At 32.3% G+C, this 20,282-nt stretch overlaps 1 protein-coding gene and 1 non-coding gene across 3 annotated transcripts; one reads left to right on the top strand and one right to left on the bottom strand.

The window, feature by feature from the left end:
* Positions 1 to 377: 377 nt before the first annotated feature.
* On the top strand, positions 378 to 8,790 carry LOC120083322 (alpha,alpha-trehalose-phosphate synthase [UDP-forming] 1-like). Of its 2 annotated transcripts, XM_039039027.1 has the most exons (18): positions 378 to 716; positions 1,410 to 1,811; positions 2,062 to 2,159; positions 2,303 to 2,691; positions 3,517 to 3,631; positions 3,757 to 3,858; positions 4,149 to 4,299; positions 4,521 to 4,609; positions 5,180 to 5,228; positions 5,743 to 5,843; positions 5,985 to 6,172; positions 6,807 to 6,924; positions 7,029 to 7,205; positions 7,283 to 7,405; positions 7,488 to 7,575; positions 7,646 to 7,776; positions 7,978 to 8,076; positions 8,164 to 8,790. In XM_039039027.1, exons 2-18 carry the CDS (start codon positions 1,427 to 1,429, stop codon positions 8,563 to 8,565), a joined length of 2,805 nt encoding a protein of 934 aa, XP_038894955.1. In that variant the 5' UTR covers positions 378 to 716; positions 1,410 to 1,426; the 3' UTR covers positions 8,566 to 8,790. The 2 variants fall into 2 exon arrangements, with proteins under 2 accessions (XP_038894955.1, XP_038894954.1); XM_039039026.1 differs by having other exon boundaries at positions 379 to 716; positions 7,978 to 8,790.
* A 462-nt stretch (positions 8,791 to 9,252) lies between these two features.
* Positions 9,253 to 9,355, bottom strand: LOC120084325. Its single transcript, XR_005483688.1, has one exon. It is a non-coding gene; the product is annotated as a U6 spliceosomal RNA (small nuclear RNA).
* Positions 9,356 to 20,282: the final 10,927 nt, after the last annotated feature.

Genomic DNA, 20,282 nt, shown 5'->3' with positions numbered 1-20,282 from the left:
TGTACAATAAATGAAAGATAGAAAAATTTGAATCTTCAATATCAAGAAAAAAAATACACATCAAATCAATGACGGTTGAACTTTGCTCATGAGTTAATATCTTAATCATCAAGTTAAGTACCCTTGAAATGTTTGATAACACAAAAAACAATAGTTATATAATTCTAAATAGGGTATAAATCAAATTATCTTAAAAGAAACCAAAATTAGAACATGTAATAGAAAAATAGAATATTCCATTGAAAGAAGAACTAGGGCCCACCTACAATTTGTAGTAGAAGATTCGATCCCATTTCGAAACTAATAAAAAAATAAAATAAAAATGGCGTATGACTGGCGAAAGGCATAAAAATAAAAATAATGAGTGAAGAGAAAGTGCCAAAATTTCATGAATGTATAAATTGGTGTTACCTGCATGCCCGAAAGCTCTGCATAATACAACCTTCTCCCTTCCAATTCATTCAATTTCATCATATCCCTTTCCAAATAATCAAACCCACAATTTCAATTTTACCCATTTTTCCCTTTCTTTTTTCATTTGATTCTCATCCTCAATCTCAATTTCTCCAGATTTTTCCACCCCATTTTCCCCAATTTACAATTCCTCTCTCTCTTCTTCTTCTTCTTCACTCTCTTTTCTCTCGCGTTTCGTTCTGTTAATGTGAGTGTCACACTCACGAGACGATCTTATCTGCAATCTGCATTTCATTAACTCGGTGAGAACTTACCCTTTTCTTGTAATTCTTTTTCCCCATCTTTCAGTTCCTCTGCATTTGTTATCTATTTTACCGTCTGTTGATTTTAGTAATAGGCGTCTTTCTCTTGGCTTACTATGTTTTTTGTTACTTTCTTGGGGGGTTTTGGGGATGTGGGTGTCTTTGTTTTTGTATGGTTTGTAATGGGTTTTCTTTATTTTTAGCGACTGCATTGTTGAATTTTGTTTTCTGTGACTTCAAATAACTGATTAGAATCAAAATCTTGGTAACTATGTTGATTCTTGAAGTTGTACCGATGGTCTTTGCTCCAGGGATTGCTACATTTCATTTGTTCTGTTTTGCTTGACGTATGGAGAGTTGTGTACTCTGTTTAAATCAAATGTTTAATGACTTGGAATTTGAAGTAGAAAAGTATGTGTGGCGTGGCTATTATATTGTTTTCTTTCCATTTTCGACTCTTTTGTTGTATACGAATGTATTTGGTTTTCTTGCATGGATGAGTAAGGAGTCTTGGTTGTTAGAAAAAAAGAAAGAAGAAAAAAAGGAAGAGAACCATGAGAAATTTTGCCATCCTAGTTCTTTCTTTTAGTATTGTTTGATCATGTTGATGGTGTAGGTTAAACTAGTCGCTTATTAATGTTGAATTAAAAAAAGCAATCCAAGTAGTTACATGCTCTTTCTACATGTTTACAGGACTTGTATATCAATCAATGCTGTCAAACAATCATAATAACAGTCCTCCTACTCCCAGAACCAGATTGGAAAGGCTTCTTAGGGAGAGAGAGCTCAGGAGATCAAACCGGTCTTCTTCTCTCAATGAAGAAGCACGAGATGTTTACAGTCTGGGAGAAGTCAACAGTTACGATCTCTTCACATATGCTGGTGATAGCTGTGGGTCATTTAATGAGGAAGACGTCTTAGACAGGATATCAGTGGTAAAAGATATCTTCGATGGATTCCAAAGGCCAGAGGGGAAGACTCCTAAGCAACGCCTTCTAGTTGTAGCAAACAGGTTACCTGTGTCTGCTGTTAGGAAAGGGAAGGAGACATGGCATCTCGAAATTAGCGTCGGTGGTTTAGTCAGTGCACTTTTAGGTATGTTATTTCTTGTTAATTTCATCGGGTTAATTACAAGGTCGACTTTTCCTTGCTCAGTTTCTATTTCATGCGTATCTTGCAAATGTTCTACTGCTATATTAACAAGTGTTGTGGAATAAATTTCATATTAATGTTAAAAAGTAGTGATGACGAAGGTCTATATTTTTCATTCAGTTGACAAAATTTGCTTCATTATTTTGTGAACTTCATATCTTAACTGAAGGTAAAAGTCTTTCCCTTTTTCAAGGACTAAAGGAGTTCGAGGCAAGATGGATTGGTTGGGCTGGTGTGAATGTACCTGATGAAGCAGGACAGAGAGCCCTAGAGAAAGCATTAGCTGAAAAGGTATGTTTTATGACCCCTTGAATCTCTCAAATTTGATCAATAATGCTATATTGATATCGTATATGAACCTTTTGAAGTGTGCCTGAAGTCTATATGATCACACATTTAAGTAACTTCCATGCTTACTATGTTTCTGATTGCAGAAATGCATACCAGTCTTTCTTGATGAGGAGATTGTTCATCAGTATTACAATGGCTACTGTAACAACATCTTGTGGCCTCTATTTCATTATCTTGGTCTCCCACAAGAAGATCGCCTTGCAACAACACGAAGTTTTCAGTCACAGTTTGATGCATATAAGAAGGCAAACCAAATGTTTGCTGATGTTGTAAACAAATATTATGAAGAGGGAGATGTTGTTTGGTGTCATGATTATCACCTGATGTTTCTCCCAAAATGTCTTAAACAGCACAATAATACGATGAAAGTTGGCTGGTTCCTTCACACCCCATTTCCATCCTCAGAAATACATAGAACTCTACCATCTCGTTCAGAGCTGTTGAGATCTGTTCTTGCAGCTGATTTAGTTGGGTAAGAACGTTTACAGGTGTTTGTGCTATCTTTTGATATGCATGCCACTGTTTTAATATTTGCTTATAAAACTTCATACAGTAAGATTGGAACCTCTTTTCTTATTTACAATAAGAACCAAAGGAAACTTTCATTTTCTCTAAATGTTGTGAAAGTGGAAAAAAGCATGGATTCTTATTGTAGCACGTAAGTCTGTAATGAAAGCTGGATGGAGCACATTTTTCGTGTGTTTATATAATCGGAAGTAAATTTTTTCCCTTCAACATACATTATCCTATTTGTTGACATACATTATCCTATGTGTTGACTTCGTAACTTTTTGTTAGTAACCATCTGGCTTAAATATATTATACTAATAGGAGTAACATTTGCCCTTCATAGCTCACGAAAATCAATGCAATATGTAGTGCTTGCAAATAGGATTTTCTACTCACCATTGGATTGAGCTTCTTAGCCTGTATTTTATTGTCAATAGCTTTGTCTCATCAATTCTAACGTCTTATCATAATTGATTTATGACTTCTCATCATTGTGTGAATTTCCAGCTTATAGTTCTCACATGTGCTACCATCTTCATATTGTCCCCTCTTAAGGGTCTGCTAGGAAGCATTTTTGTTTCCTGTTCTTTATATTACTCTTATATCTTGTTAGGATTGAGCACGAATTATCTACATTATATTATTATGTGGATTTCCAACTTATTATCATTCTCTTCCATCGAATATTGTGCTTTTTAAAGGTCAGCTTAGTCAAAACATTTTCTTCTCTTGTGAGTGTTGCTTATTTCAAACTGTGGGCCTAAATGACAAGTCATTTCTCCTCCAGTTTCCACACATATGACTATGCCAGACATTTTGTTAGTGCCTGCACCCGTATTCTTGGATTGGAGGGTACACCTGAAGGAGTAGAGGATCAAGGAAAACTGACTCGCATAGCTGCTGTAAGACCAATTGATTATTTTGTTTTTCCTTTGATGTAGCGTTGCGCAGAAAATTCTATTCTTGCACTGAAGTCCTTTGCAATATAATATCTCGTATTTTCTTCTTTTGGGTCTTCAAACTACAGTTTCCTATTGGAATAGATTCTGACCGATTTATTCGAGCTCTTAAACTCCCTCAAGTTCAGGATCACATTAAAGAACTGCAAGAAAGATTTGCAGGACGAAAGGTAAGAGTTTTCTTTCCTTCCAATCCTAAAGATTCCTGTTTGCCTATCACTTCCATTGCTGTATAAACCCTATATACTAAAGGTTTGCAGAACTTTAGTCCTTTTGCAGTATTTGTAAGTGTTCTCAATTAAGCTTATTTATAAGCTTCATTTTGCCTCCTATTCTTATGGTATTAAATCTCTTCATTCACGATAAAAATTAGTTGAAGTGATCACTGCATTGATTGTGGTAAGGTTACTTGAGTAACTCTGTGTTCTCCCAGTTCTTCTTATGCAACTGACATCACCAGGTAATGCTGGGTGTTGACCGTCTTGATATGATTAAGGGAATACCCCAAAAGATTTTGGCATTTGAAAAATTTCTTGAAGAAAATCCAAAGTGGCGTGATAAAGTAGTTTTGCTGCAAATTGCAGTGCCAACAAGGACAGATGTTCCCGAATGTATGATCATTCTTTCTTAAACATGATATTTACATATATTATGTACTTCGTATCACAAGTTGTCAAGCTATTCTGAATTTAGTCAGTATTAAATGTTGGTTTAGAAATTGATATTTCAAATGTGTCCTCTTTTTAGTATCCTAAATACATTATTTTTTTGTGTTATCTTGAAAAAGAGGAATGGAGCATTTAAAGATCTTGTCTTATTTGCTGCTTAACAGATCAAAAGCTAACGAGTCAGGTTCATGAGATTGTTGGGCGAATTAATGGGAGATTTGGCACTCTTAGTGCAGTTCCAATACATCATCTGGTTGGTGTTCCCAATTGATTTCTATTTCCATGCGTATAACTTTCTAAAGGCTATGAATTGTTTGCACGACCGTAAGTTGAAATGTTCAAGGTAGTTGCAGTTTCAAGGTAGTTGCATTGGATTTGCTCAGAATTATTTGCATGACTTTAATATTCAGGAAGGGAAGATGATCATTTTTTTTTTTTTTATCTGTAATTCATTTTCATGGTATGGTGGAGAACGTTAGTTAATGTCAATATTTGAAACTGAAGAACTGTTCCTCCTGTCATTCTTTGTAGTGCCATATTCAATTAGGCATGCTTAGTTAAAAAAGTTTGATTCCATTAAAGAAAAAAACATTGTTTTTGGCAAACTATAATCCGAGGAAACTTACAGTATCATGAATTAGGGAGGTGTAAGCGCTGTGGTTCTCCTATTTTTTCTCTTACATGATCCTCTTATGTCGTTTAGCCTACTTTATTTTCAGTCTGCAGTGATTGTGTTTATAGTGCTACATGATAACGTAAATCAGCAGCATAAAATCATTTTACATAAATTACGACTTATGAAATGTTCTATCTTTGTTTACAGGATCGTTCACTTGACTTCCATGCATTATGTGCTTTATATGCTGTCACCGGTAATACTCTCTTTATGGTGTAATTTTTATGTCTGAGATCTAATATATTCCTATTTATCCACACCTACTTGTAAAATCGATACGAACCCCGTGGCACCAAGAAAGAAATTCTAAATTGCATAGAAAGAAAATAGGGCCAGTTGAGAAACCTGAGGTTCAGTAGAAAAATCTCTCCTCTCCTCAACCTCATCTTCCATAGTTACCTAACAAACATGAAGTAACTGACCGGAGATTTCTTGATAGTTTCTCGCAAGTTTTGTGTCATGAAGCAAGTGATGCCTCAGTAATTGATTGATGATGTGGGAAGAATCATAAATGCAAATAATTGCATGCATCTTCACCGATTTCTTGGGAAGTTTCTTACACTTGACTCTGACCTATGAGCAGTGCAATTAGTAGGCTACCTATGTTTAGCTACTGGAAAAGAAAAAATAAAGAAAAGAAACCTATGTTTAGTTTTTGACATCTGTTCCTTTTAATTTTACCTTGTCCTTTTTTCTTTGCTCTTATGCAGATGTGGCACTAGTTACATCTTTGAGAGATGGAATGAATCTTGTGAGCTATGAGTTTGTTGCCTGCCAAGCTTCCAAGAAAGGTGTTCTTATTCTAAGTGAGGTAATCCACATTTTAGTTTCGTTGAGATTTTGAAAGACTAACAGGTTGGTTATATGTTTTGGCTTTAGGATATAAACTGGATCTGAGCAGCATATGATACCATTTCCAATGCTGTAATATGATGTTCATATTTCTTTGTAGTTTGCAGGTGCAGCACAGTCATTAGGTGCTGGTGCTATTTTAGTTAATCCATGGAATATCACTGAAGTTGCTGCTTCAATTGGTTATGCTTTGAATATGCCAGCTGACGAAAGAGAAAGGCGACACCATCATAACTTCATGCACGTTACAACTCACACATCCCAAGAATGGGCTGCAACATTTGTGAGGTATTAATTTGCATAACCAATGCACTGGCGACATTAATTTGCATTTAACTTAAATCTTAACTCCATAAGCTTCTTGTATGTTGAACTTCAATCTATATCTAAAAATGTTTTAACTTCCATGTCCCAAGAACATTAAACAAGTATTCTTTGAGATTTTGCTGTCTCAGTAGTTTGAGTTGCACTAACAATTCTACTTGCCAAATGAGGATTTTGTGTAATGGGATTCACTTCTTCATTTGAAGAAATAATTTTAGATACCGTGATCAAATTCTATTTCTTAAACGATTCCCATGTCCTGTTAGAAACTTAGGCAGCAAGAAGCATATGGAGAGTAACGATAAAGGAGTTTAGATCCTCACAATTGCTCCTTCATTATCGGGATCTCTTATATGGAGAAAAATGTGAAACATAACCTGAACATGCAACATTATATGAAAATGAGTCGGTTGATGCTCGGTCTAAAACAAATACTATTCTTCTGCAATTTGTCCATAAAAATAATTTTATTAGAAGGAAACTGCACTTGCTGTTTGTCACGTTTCTGGGTATGGTTTATGACACTTTCTCGTGATGTTTGACTTTCAAGTTTTTTGTCTGAAGTTTTAGACAAATTATGAAGTTCTCTTGGCTGTAGCGAACTCAACGACACCATAGTTGAAGCTCAGATCAGAACCAGACAGATACCACCTTTACTTCCAATTAGAGAAGCAGTGAACTGTTATTCTCACTCACATAATCGATTGATTATTCTGGTATACTCCCTATATCACCAAAACCATGAGTAATTAGCAAATATGGAATGACAGCTTTTTTTAACTGGTTTTTCTATAATGTTTTTCCATCCTTTATTTCTCAGGGTTTCAATGCTACCTTAACAGAAGCAGTTGATGCCCTTGGACGAAGATATGACCAAATAAGAGACATGGATCTTAAAGTACATCCAGATGTGAGAGAGCCCTTGAAGAAGCTTTGCGATGACCAAAATACTACAGTGGTTGTCCTCAGCGGGAGCGAAAGAAGTGTCCTAGATGATGTACACTTGTTCTTCTGCTTTAATGCCTACTACCCCTTCTGTATCTCGATTATAGACTTATATATGTTTCATTACAGAATTTTGGCAACTACAACATGTGGTTGGCGGCAGAAAACGGGATGTTCTTACGTCCTACAAAGGGTGAATGGATGACGACAATGCCCGAAAATTTACATATGGACTGGGTTGAGAGTGTTAAGGTATGAACTAGGAAGAATGACACTGCATTATTCAGTTACTTTCATTACCTTCTGGTTCCTTATATCTGCTCATGAATGTTAGCATGTTTTCGAGTATTTTACTGAACGAACTCCTAGATCCCATTTTGAGCTTCGCGAAACATCACTAGTGTGGAGCTACAAATATGCAGGTATGTAGCATTTACCATACTAATGAGTTTCCTCTAGAATTTTTCTAGTAACTGACTTGTACTGAACTAGATGTTGAGTTTGGAAGACTTCAAGCGAGGGACTTGTTGCAACATCTATGGACTGGTCCAATCTCAAATGCATCAGTTGATGTTGTCCAAGGCAGTCGATCAGTTGAGGTTCGAGCAGTTGGTGTTACAAAGGTGTGTCACAAATTCTAAAATGAAAACTAGACTTTCAATAGAATTTGAAAGTTTGCTCTTAAAATATGAACTGAATAGCGCTATCAAGAAAAATGAAATCTCAGATGAGCTTGTACATAAAGAGAGAAGAAGAAAGGAACACAGGAAAATGGAACAATGAACAAATAGATCATTAACTACTTAACATTTGTGTGAAAACAGGGTGCTGCCATTGATCGAATACTTGGAGAAATAGTTCGTGATAAAGGCATAAACAAGCCTATTGACTATGTTCTCTGTGTTGGACACTTCCTAACCAAGGTATATACAAACATATTCATCAAAGATCCTGTGATGTTTTTCTTATTTCCATGCACTGTACTCATAAATTCTCCTGTTATGTTGCAGGATGAAGATGTCTATACATTTTTCGAACCCGACCTTCCTTCTAAAGTGCCACCTGCAGCCAGAACAGTAATCACCAATCCTTTTGGAGGAGCACCGGCACCAAAGAACCCAAACAATGGAGTCTCACCAAGCAGGTCGGCACGCCTCAAGAAACAGCGCTCCCTTTCCATTTTAGAAAGAAGAGCAAATAGTCACGGGAGTGCAGTGTTTTGGAGGCCTGTAGTGCAGGATCGATTGTCGCTGCACGAGGGTTCATCTGTTCTTGATCTCAAGGGTGACAATTACTTCTCCTGTGCTGTGAGGCGAAAGCGATCCAATGCTAGATATCTTCTTGGATCATCAGATGATGTAGTCACACTTGTGAAGGAGTTGTCAGAATGTTCAGAGTCAAATTTGAGTTAGACGAACAAATTGGTGCATTTTAGGATCATAGTTGGAAAATTCTCCATGGTCAATTGACAGTGTATTTTAGTGAATAGCAGCAATAAGTTGACATCTTCTTTTTCCTTTCATTTCCCTTTGGTTCTCACTGAAAGTAATACCCCATTCATTTAGATGTTGCAGATGTAACTGTGAACAGCGAACACAACGCCAGATAAATACAAGTTTCGAAACCTTTTTTTTTTTTTTTTTTTAGCAAAAAGCCAGATCCAATTTTAGAGCTTTTTTGTTTACATTACTTGTTCGTATTGGATTTTCATCATCACCCACAAATAAAAATCAAGAACAGATAAACCCTAAATGGAAAAATATCATGATGAATCCAAAAATACAAATTGGTGGCCCGCAAAGCTTGTTTAAAATCTTAACATATACGAAGAAAGAGAGTCGAGAAAAGGGAGGGAAACGCTAACCCTAATGCAGGAATTCGAGCTTTTTCTTCACTGAAATCAGTTGTTTCATATAAAATTGCTAAAAAACGAGCTAATAAATGGAAGAAATTTTGAATACTACGAAGTTGGAAGAGGAGATACCTAATAAGGAAGCCATGGATAGTTCTCCACTCCAAGCGACCTCTCCAGAGCCAGAGGAGAGAATCCAGAAATCTGAAGATCGTAAAATCACAATACTGTGAACTTAATGGAAAAAAAAAATTTGGACCATTTCTCGATTTGTGCGTGTCATCCTTGCGCAGGGGCCATGCTAATCTTCTCTGTATCGTTCCAATTTTATCGGATGTCCCCGAAGGGACGATAGTAGGAGGTTGTCGTTGTCATATAAAGCATTATATTGCTTTAAAACTGAGCGATGTGGGATAATATGGGAATGGGGTCCATATTAACTGATATTTACTAATAAACTTATATTTATTTTCTTTGTTCGTTTACATATTACATTTCAGGATATTTCGATTTAACAAGATGTATCCATAATTTACCACTTTATTTAATCTCTGACAAAAGTTTTTAAATTTTTAGATTTTACATTAATTGGTTTTTTAAAAAATAAAAGGCTAAATTATACACATACAAAGCATCCTAGACTTTAATGTACGTTTAAATATTATGTACCTAAATTTTGAAATGTTTTATTTTTATTTTTGAATATTGAAATTATTTTCAAGAATTTATATAAGTTAAATAAAGGATGAAAATTGATTTTAATAATTGATGTACAAAATTAGAAGACATACATAATTGAATTAGTTTTTCTATTGTACCTAAAATGATAGCATTTTTAGCCTACATACGTAATTATTTCACATTAGCAAAGATATCAGTGTTTGACAACCACTTAAACAGTGAATTTTCTTTAATTATATAAGATTGACATGCTTAATTTATACATTCATGTGTTGAAAGTGTGAAGATAAAGGATCGAACCTTCCACCTCTAGAATAGAATGTCATGTCAATTACTACTAAGCTAAATTACTTTGGCCGTTAATATATAGTTTCTAAACTTTAAAAATGTCTAATAAGTACCTAAAGCCTCATTTAGTAATTATTTTATTTTTAGTTTTTAGTTTTTAAAAATTAAGTTTGCAAACACCCTTACCACTTATTTTTTGCCTTGTTATTTATATTTTACCCATGTTCTCAAAAAGCAAACCAAAGTGTGAAAACTAAAAAAGTAGGTTCTATTTGGTAACTATTTCGTTTTTTTGTTTTTTACATTTAAAAATTAAGTTTATTTATTCTTCTTTTTTTACAATGATTTGCATCTTTCTTAAGTACAATAGTTAAATTCTTAGCCAAATTCAAAAAATAAAAACAAATTTTTAAAAGTTACTTTTTTAGTTTTCAAATTTTTGTTTGATTTTTTAAACCATTGATTAAACATAGATAACAAATGAAGAAATATAGAGGTGAAAATAGTGTCTATGAGTTTAATTTTAAAAAACTAAAAACAAAAAATGAAATGGTTATCAAACAAAATCTTAGTTTTTGAGAACTTGTTTTTGTTTTTAGAATTTAGTTAGGAATTCAACTATTGTATTAAGAAAAATGTAAATTATTGTAATTTAACCTTGTGCTTAATATCTTATATATCTTTTAGATACAAAATTCAAAATCCATTTGTAATTTAACCTTCATATTAATATGATTTTAGGTGCGATATATGATATCTAAATTAAATAATATTAATTACAAAATCTTACTATATATATAAAAGGCAAGATAAAGAAGAATCTTTAGATTCCCAATGTCGTTAATTTTTTTTTAGAATACTCATTTTACCCTCACAATCACACCTCCTTCAACAATTCTTATCCTGACCACAAATAGTTATACATTTTTTTTTTTTTATTTTTTTATTCTTTTTTTCTTTATGGAGCCTCTTTTTTTTAAAAAAAAAAAAAAAAAATTATTTTAACATATATACCATTCAAGAAATAAAAGTAATTGCATTTATATTTATTTTTCAATAGAAAGAGGATTCAGGATCTAAACCATTTTTATATTTTAAGGAGATATAACTCAAAAAAACTATTTGAAGTTTTTTCTCCAAAACTAGAGGTTAATTGATAGTGTATTATTATTTTTACCTTCGCAATAATAACCTCAATTATGTATAATATTAGATTTTATGAACATTCATTTATTTATTAATTATTTATTTTTAACATAATACATCCTCACATGTTTTTTTTTTTTTTTTTTTTTTTTTTTTTTGGCATCACTCACATAATAAATATACATCTTTTTGTTTTTCCTTCCCCCAGACTAACCAAATAAAACATGTATATAGTTTTAGTTATTATCTTTTTTATTACTACATTCATTTAAAAATTTAGAAAAAAATATTTTTTTAATTCTTAAATTTTGGATCTAGTTTCTATTTAGTCCTTAGATTTTAAAATGTTAAACATTTAGTTCGTAAGTTTTCAGTTTGGTTTTAATTTACTCTATGGATTTCAAAAAGTTACAACTTTATCCTTAACATTTGAATTTTGTTTCAATTTAGTCATTATATTTCTAGATTTATACTTTTAACTTTGATTATTCACTAAATATTCATTTTCTATCTTTAATGTTTATTTATGATAATAAATTAAAAATCATTAAAACAATTATAATAATTAAATTTCACTATTTTTTATCACTTTTAAAATTGAATTTAAAATTTCACATCGTAATTATTTTTAATTATCAATAGATATCGACGTCAATAATTGAAAGTGAGTATTTAATGAAAAATTAAAATTAAACATGTAAAATCTTGAAATTCAGGAACAAAATTGAAACAAAACTTATATCACGGGTTAAATTGTAACATTTTGAAACTTAATGACTAAATTGAAATAAAACCCAAAACTTAACAACTAATAGTTAACATTTTAAAACTTCAAAACTAAATAGAAACTAGGACCAAAACCTAAAGTACTTTTCCAAAAGTTTATATTCTAAATAATATAAAATTTAAAAACCAAATGGCACGATTCCAACCAGGATCTCGTATTTCGGAGAGTCCATCAAAATGTTGTTTGTTGACAAACTTTTTAGCTTCTGACATTTCTTTTTTTGTGTGTGAAAACGTGGTGTAGTTTGTCGAGAAACCTTTCACGCAAAAGGATTTTTTATGTATTTATTTTTATTATTTGATATTTTCTAGGAAAATATTAGGAGTCTTCAAAAAATCCCATAATCCGAAAAAATCGATCAACCTAACTAACCCATGTGGTTTGGGTTGGGTTATCAACTCATTTGGAATGAGTGAGGTTGTGTTCAAATAAATGAAAAGTTTATGGGTTGGATTGGTTCATGAGTTCACCTAATATAATCCAAACCAATCCGAATAAACCTGAGTTTATTATTAACTTTAAAATATATTTTTTTATTACATATAACACATTATTTATACATATATCGATTTTAATTTTATTTAATTCAAAATTTTTTTTTAATAATTTATTCTTCAACAACTCTTAAAACTAGTTTCTTTGCACTCTAGAAAGGAAATTTTCACTACATAAATTGAAATTGAGTTATTAATTTTAATTCAATATATGAAAATAATTAAATAAGATTTTTACATATTTACGTTGTGCTTCTTTTAAGAAATTTTTTTAACAAATGACCCAATTAAACCGAACCAACCCAACTCAACCCAAATATTTCATGGCTAGGTTGGGTTGGGTTCATTTTTTAATAAGGGTTGTTTTAGTTGAAAAAATTTATAACCCGAACAATTGGATTGGGTCTACAAAGTCTTTCAACCCAATCTAACCCAACCCATAAACACACCTAGAAGATATCACGTTTTTAGGGAAGAAGAAACTTAATCGAGTGTTTGGACACCAATGGGAACAAACACAAATGGTTGGAAGAACGAGTGAGCGACGAATGGAGTATCTGGACACCTCTCCACTCTCTTAATTGATTTTTACGATGGAGCCCTAAAGAAGATGAAGATCTACTTAAATTCAAAATTGCTAATGAACTTAATTTACTTAAATGCCTCCAATATTAAAATTATTATTTTAATTATCATTTTTAATAAAAGAGATTAGGTTCAATCCACTGTCTTGATCCACTTGGCTGATGAAAAAAATGGGATCACTTCTTATGGAATAAAGACCTAAAATCCCTAATAATAAACCAAAATAGGAATAGCACATGATATTATTAGAAATATGTTTTTCTTCAAATATTCTCATTCTTTTTTATTGAATCTAATGTATACTTAAAATTAAAACCTACATAAATGCTATTAGTATTTTCCTAATTTAACATTAATTTACCAAACATCGTAACGAATTTTCTCAAATCAAAATAATTTTACTAAGGGTGGTTAATATTTTTCTAATTGATAATTAATATCAAACACCTCAACTAATTTTTTATTAATTGTTTTTTTAATAACAATTCATTCATATATCAATGATACTAAAAAACAGTCATGAAAGTCCAAAACTCTTATACATAGATTTTGTTTCCGACTAAAAATGAATTTTTTATTTTACATTTTAATAACTCTGAAATTTTGTCATTATTTAATGACGGTTAATTATAGTCATTAATTGTTGACACAGAAAAACTATCATAATAGTTAAAGAGTCCGAAATGGTTCGTTTTGTCTTTTCATTTTCCTATATTTAATGGCTCTTTTTTATGGTCATTAATCTGTGACTAAAAAACTATAATGAATTTCAAAAGATTCGAAAAATTCCGTAAATTTGATTCTTGCAAAGAGTTTACTCTAAGAGGAGGGCCTTTGTTGTTTGATAGGTTCATGTTAGTTCTGGAAGTTCCTAAGCAAAATGTTGAAAGAATCAATGCTATCTTTTGACAATGTGACATTCTGGATTCGTTTACTAAATCTTCTTTTGGAGTTTCAAAACAGATATATTGTTAAAAAATTGTATAGAGGTGAATTCTGGATTTGTCTGATAATTATTTATTGGTTCTCGTTTTTTATTGCTTGCACTTTTTCCATACATTTTCTCTTATTTTATAGTTTAATTATATAAAATAAAAAGTATGTACTATATATATATATATAAAAAAAAAAGTATAAAACATTTACAGTATCAAATACACGTCTTTATGAAAAATTAATAACAATAATACAATTGTTTCTATCATTTATATGCATTTAAAATTTGATTTGCAATATTATTTCTTATTCAAGTCATTTGTTTTAAATGATGTTGACTCAAATTAGTTAGATTATTATGATAAATTTCATGGTTGTAAAATATTAGAGTGAATGTCTTAGCAAACAAAATCTATATATGGTAAAATTCTAAGTGATTTCAATTGTATTAAAACTTAAAATTTAAAATTTAAAATACTATATAAACATGCCTATTGAAAATTTTTAAATTCAATATTCAAAAAATATTTAAACAAAGATATTGAAAATTTAAGATTTGGAAATCAAAATATAAATAAATCTAAATGTTGAAAATTTTAAAATTCAAAATTAAATTAACAAAAAATTAATAAAGAAAGGAAAGAAATATAAAGTAAATGAGCAAAATTAATATGTATTAGAAAGAAATATAAAAAAATGAGAGAGAGATATAAAAAATTAAGTAAATCTATATCTATCTATACTATATTAAAAGGGACAAAAATAGGAGAATTTTATATTCTTATGTTTTTTAATAATACATATTCTGTCCTTACAATTGTTTATACTTATTGGAAAAAAAAAAAAGAACTTACGTAGGGGCACATCGTATACAACGAATAGGTGGATGGGAAAAAACTCCGACTTATCACTACAATTGCAAATAGAAACAACACGACTCTATTACTATATTATATAGGTGCAATCTAACTATAAAAAAAATTTGATAATCTCATTGTCATTTATCAATTTTCATAATCTCAATGTGATGCTATAAGAAAATTTTATATCAAAGAAACCTTTCTAGAAATAGTAAGGATTAAAAAAAAAAATCTAAAGCAATTGAACCTGATCAAGATGAGACTTTGAAGATTTAGACTAAGTTAATGGAGAGGTATTGTTATCTATCTTTACAACTAAATTAGTAGTGTGTTTTTGAGAAGTTTGAAGATACTCTTTCCTTGTAAAACAACAAAGTAAAAAAGAATCGGGATGAGATTTCTATTTGAATGAGAAAAGAAAAAAAGAAAAAAAAAGAAATTGGATAAGATTTCTCTTTGGATGAGAAAAGAAAAACGAAATAAAAGAATTATGATGAAATTTAAGTTTGAATAAGATAAATTATTAGATGTACTGTTTTCACTATCTCATGAGTTACATGGTAACCATTTTTTCTATACCACCTAGCAACACATATGCAAATACTTAGGGAAAAGAGAGTATTGAACCAAAACCAACCTATGATTGGTTGAAAATTGATAATCGAAACTTGAGAGAAAATTTGATTTTGATCCATACAACTTCTTTGTAATTCGTTTATTCTTTCTTGTTTGGAAAAAAAAAAAAAGGTCTAATTTTATTTTGTTTTGGCCATTACAGATTTGTTGGAAGAAGATTTTTATATAACACACTTTTTTAGAAAATTTAGAAATCTTCGGTAGAAAATAGTTTTAGAAACAATAAACAAGAACAATTATCAAATAAGTCAAAATCTTAAAAAAAAAAAAATAGAAATATAAACAAGAAACAGTAGATGAGAATATTATCAAACGGACCTCATGGATCCATAAAATTGCAAAGGAGAGTTTATGGATTCAAATAAGGTCCGAAATACTTCTCAATTTCAATTACTCATTCAGAATTTCAAAAAGGCATAGAAAAATCCCAATCAAATCCAGGAAATATGAATCTGTTTTCATTACAAGACTTCTGGGTTTTAATGTTGATTGACAACCGACATTAAAGATAGTGTTATTAAAGCCCTTTAATGTCAGTTGCATTTAATGTTGGTTTTAAACCGACATTGAAGAGGGTGTACAATGTCGGTTTAAAATCGACATTAAAGACAACTGACATTAAAGGGCTTTAATAATACTATCTTTAATGTCGGTTGTCAACTGACATTAAAGCCCTTAGAATTATTGTCCATTTTTTTCAATTATTGTCCGTTTTTTGTAAATAACATGTTCTTTTTTTCAATTATTTTCTATGTATTCTATATAATTATTGTCCAATCCATTTTTAATGTCGGTCACAAAGTTAAAAATGACATGTCCCTAAAACCAAGTTAATCAAACTGTACATGCACAAAATAAATTCTTAATTGCTTTCACAAATCCATAATAATAAGTTACAAAAAAGGAATTAGAGATGATAATTTAACTCTAAAACCAAGGTAATCAACAAATTATAAAAAATTCATAAGCGTTACATAGCAAAATTAAATTTTTGATTTAAACAAGAGCGAAAACTTAGTTTTAAACTATAAAAAAAAAAAAAAAAAAAAAAAAAAAACAAAACAAACAAAACAAACAAAACAAAACAAAAAGCAAAACAAAAGTGCACACTTGTTCTGTAGATTGGGTCTCCACATTTACAAAGGACACCATCACCTTCTAAGGGGTTCTTGGACCATTCCGAAGTCTGAACATCATTTTGTTCTGTAAACTAGTTCTACACATTAACCAAGAGGCTAACAAACCTGCCAAGAACGGTGATAAAGGTCAAACAACAATAATTAGATTCAAACAAATTGTAGAACAAGGAGAGAGAGGTGGTGATCAACAACTGCAAGAATTTCCTCAGCTAGTTTACAGACAATGGATATACAATACTAGACTTAAAAGAGCACGATACAACAACTATTTCCAAACCTAAAGGGTCAAACTTTAGTACTTCTTACCAACACTTATGACAATAACCATATTTCCTCAGCTAGTTTACAGACAATGGATATACAATTCTAAATTAAACATTGTAAAAGAATATGTTCTTAGAGCATAGCAATTTATAATCATGGTGAAAGAAGATCAAAATAACAATAACCATACGTGCTTCACAAGAGTAGCTAATAATATTCTTATGAAAAAATTTCCCCCAAGAACTAGGAAGCTAATAAGCTTAACAAAGGTTTTCTGAAAAAGAATTTGAATGAGCAAACTAAATCAAGCTAGTAAAGTTTTGTAAAGCAAAATCCAATTATTAATTTGAATAGGAGTAATACAATACTTTCCGGAACGCAGCCCGGGATAAGCGTGACCATGTATATATATCTACAATACCTGGCAACAGAATCCAGTGATGGTAGACCATAACCACCACTAATAACAGGACTAGCGACACCCCTATTTTGTAAGCTCTATAATGGCAATGGAGGGTTCCAAAATGCCACCGTACCACATTGGTCCGGTCTCTTGTCATCAAGAAAGACCCAATTAGCATTTTCATGATTTGAATAAATATAGGTAACTTGGTGAACGTCACAAAAGAGGTTTCTTATCAAATTTAATCAAAATGAAGGCATCAAAATGAAGACATCAAGCTCATGAACTAACTCTTTAAGTTCCTCCACATGATAAGTGCATCTTTAACCTTCCTACCGAACAGAGCATGTGAATAAGGTTATTATATGTACATAAATCCGGACCAGAAGACTTCAATGGCACTATTTTGAGCTTATTACATGCTATAACTCGAAAAGTGAAAAGTAGATAATAAAGAAAGAAAAATGAACAAATAAGTAAAGTAAGGATCATGCTAGCATGCAAGAATTCCCTTCGACAAAGGATCGTGCTAGCATGCAAGAATTCCCTTCGACATCGTTGCAATCTGAAAGGAGAAGAAAAGAGAAACAAGAAGCAAATCCATGATAACACCTAAGGAGTCTAATTCCATATCGATATAAAAGTAAAAGAAAAAATGAATAAACTAGCAATGGCAATGAAGATTGAAGTGATTATGCATGAGTCCAATTAAAGAGCTCGGTCATTATTGTTAAGAATGCCAACACAGCCAGCCACGTCACCAAAGAAAAATCTACTCAACAACTCCGTCAGCAATGAAAGTCTTTATAATTACAGTCTTACTATTTAACAAAAGAATAGTTTAGTTACAAAAGGACCAATCAGGTCACAACACATGTATGGCCATTCTGTTATTGAATTATTTCTGAATTCCCAAATTAGGGATTCCAATTGTATAAAAGCAACAACTATGTATATTTAATATAATAAGAAAAATAGAAAAGCCAAGTTGGCATATACTATCGTCTACCGTCCCTTCGAATTCTTCATCAACCGATTGCGAACGCTTCAGCTTCCAGTGTGACCATGTCGTCCTCTTCAGCTTTCGAATTTGTCTTGGTAACAAAGAGAACAATGACCAACGTCAATCAAGGAAACCTGGGAACCACCCTCGGCACAACCAACTTCAGCTACCCACCCTTAAACCAACTCCTCAATCAGATAACTTCCATCAAACTCGATCACAACAATTTCCTTCTGTGGAAAAACTTGGCGCTTCCAATCCTTCGGAGTTACCGGCTCGAAGTGCACCTAACCGGACAAAAGGTATGTCCCACAATGTTTTTACAATCTGAAATTGGTGAGAGTATGCCGACTGGATTGACTAAAGCAGGAGCTACTCCGCTCAACTCAGAAGGAAGCTCCGATAGTGGAGCTTTGATAACGAGCAAAAATGCACATTATCATAGTACTAAGTTCTTAAACAATGCTGGCTTGCGTTGATAAAACATGTTAAATTGTGTCCAAAAAGCATTAAGTTTATTATATTGCGGCTACATGCGTTCGTCGCATAGGAATAGTTGATTTTTGTGTTTTTATGCAGAATATGTGTTGAAGTAAGGCGGAAATTGCAATCATAGGAAATCATCGGTCGAGCGCAACATTATCGTAAGGATTTGCGGTGATTGTGTTCGCAAACATTTGCCCAGAAGGATTGCCACAACATGGTGGGTGCATCTGGGTGAAAGGCTAATTAATCATGATGGGACAGAAAGATTATGACAGTCGAATCCGAATTAAGTTGACAGCCGATAACAATCACAAGTACATTCAGCTTTTCGGTGACAAATATTCAGTGCATTAGTCAGGAATTAAAGCCATCCCATCTATACAATCATGAGAGAGAAGCTGCCTTTCACCCTGGATGTTCTATAAATATCAAGGGCATCCTTCAGAAAAGAGGTTGATCAGTTAATCAGTTCACTAGTTTACGAATTTGAGAGCTCAGCTCGTCTTTATTCATAGTTTTCCTTTCGTTTTAAGGCGGAGCGATAGAAGAGTGGTGACGCTAGAGATCGCTCAGGGAAACTCAAGAGAGAACCTTGAGACGTAGAAGCAGAGAGCGGACCGACTCTCGTGAGAGCGAGATTATCTTTTGAGCACGAGTAGGAAAACAGTGTAAAAGCCTTGGCAGCAAGAGATTGCTACCAGGCCCTTCATTCTATACTTGTATTGTTATTTTGTACTTCATCTTTATATTTATACAATAAATGTTCTATTTCTACATCTGTTCACTCTCTTAGCACGCATGAGTAGCTAAACTAGTCGAATGGGTTGAGAAGAACTAAGCTAACATGACCTAGGAAGTTCATTGCTTGCGATTGTCTTGTTTTATGTTGTGCCAAATACCCTCTAGAGCTACTCGAAAGAGAGTCTAAAGAAAGAACCTAATGACTCGAGAGAGCTAGGTTAGAATCTGGACTCGAGAGAGCAAGATTAGAATTGCATAAACAAGAGATAGGGATTTAGAGATAAGCTCTGTTTGTTAACCTGCATCGCATGCATCCTAGAGATGGGAATGATATTATGTGGTCTCCTTATTTGTGTGTGTGTCATTTTGTCATCACATAAATAAGAATAGAGGCTTATGTGTAGGTCCTATAGACTTAACACATATATCGCAAGCGTTCTAGCCTTAGAAGCCGTGGCATTCGCACCGAGAGGTGGTTTACTATTGTATGCATGTTGCATAATCGCATAGCATGAATGCATCCTAGGAAATGCTAAGCCAAAACTTTTCTCAACCCGTTCACCGCATACTCATCGAATTTCCCATTTAATCAACTCTTTTCAAAATTTGACGCATTTATTTTTTATTTTTTATCATCGCAAACAACACACAACAACTATTTATTTATTTGGTTACCACAAAGTTTTCATAAAAATTACCAACGCAACCTGCTTTCACAAGTCCCTGAGTTCGACCCTGGACTTACCAGGAAGCTCAGTGGAATTTACACTTAGATTTCGCTGAGGAAACTTGAGTACACAATGCAATTTCACCATCACATATCATCCA

The sequence above is a fragment of the Benincasa hispida genome, chromosome 8 (assembly GCF_009727055.1).
Source record: "Benincasa hispida cultivar B227 chromosome 8, ASM972705v1, whole genome shotgun sequence".
NCBI lineage: Eukaryota > Viridiplantae > Streptophyta > Magnoliopsida > Cucurbitales > Cucurbitaceae > Benincasa > Benincasa hispida.
The sequence above is the reverse complement of the archived record's forward strand: the minus strand, read 5'-3'. Positions and strand labels throughout refer to the sequence as shown.

Coding starts and splice junctions, on each gene's coding strand:
- LOC120083322 (XM_039039026.1), top strand. CDS start 1,427: ATGCTGTCAAACAATCATAATAACAGTCCTCCTACTCCCAGAACCAGA. Junction 6,173..6,806: donor TGGGCTGCAACATTTGTGAG/GTATTAATTTGC, acceptor TCTTGGCTGTAG/CGAACTCAACGACACCATAG. Junction 7,576..7,645: donor GTGGAGCTACAAATATGCAG/GTATGTAGCATT, acceptor GTACTGAACTAG/ATGTTGAGTTTGGAAGACTT.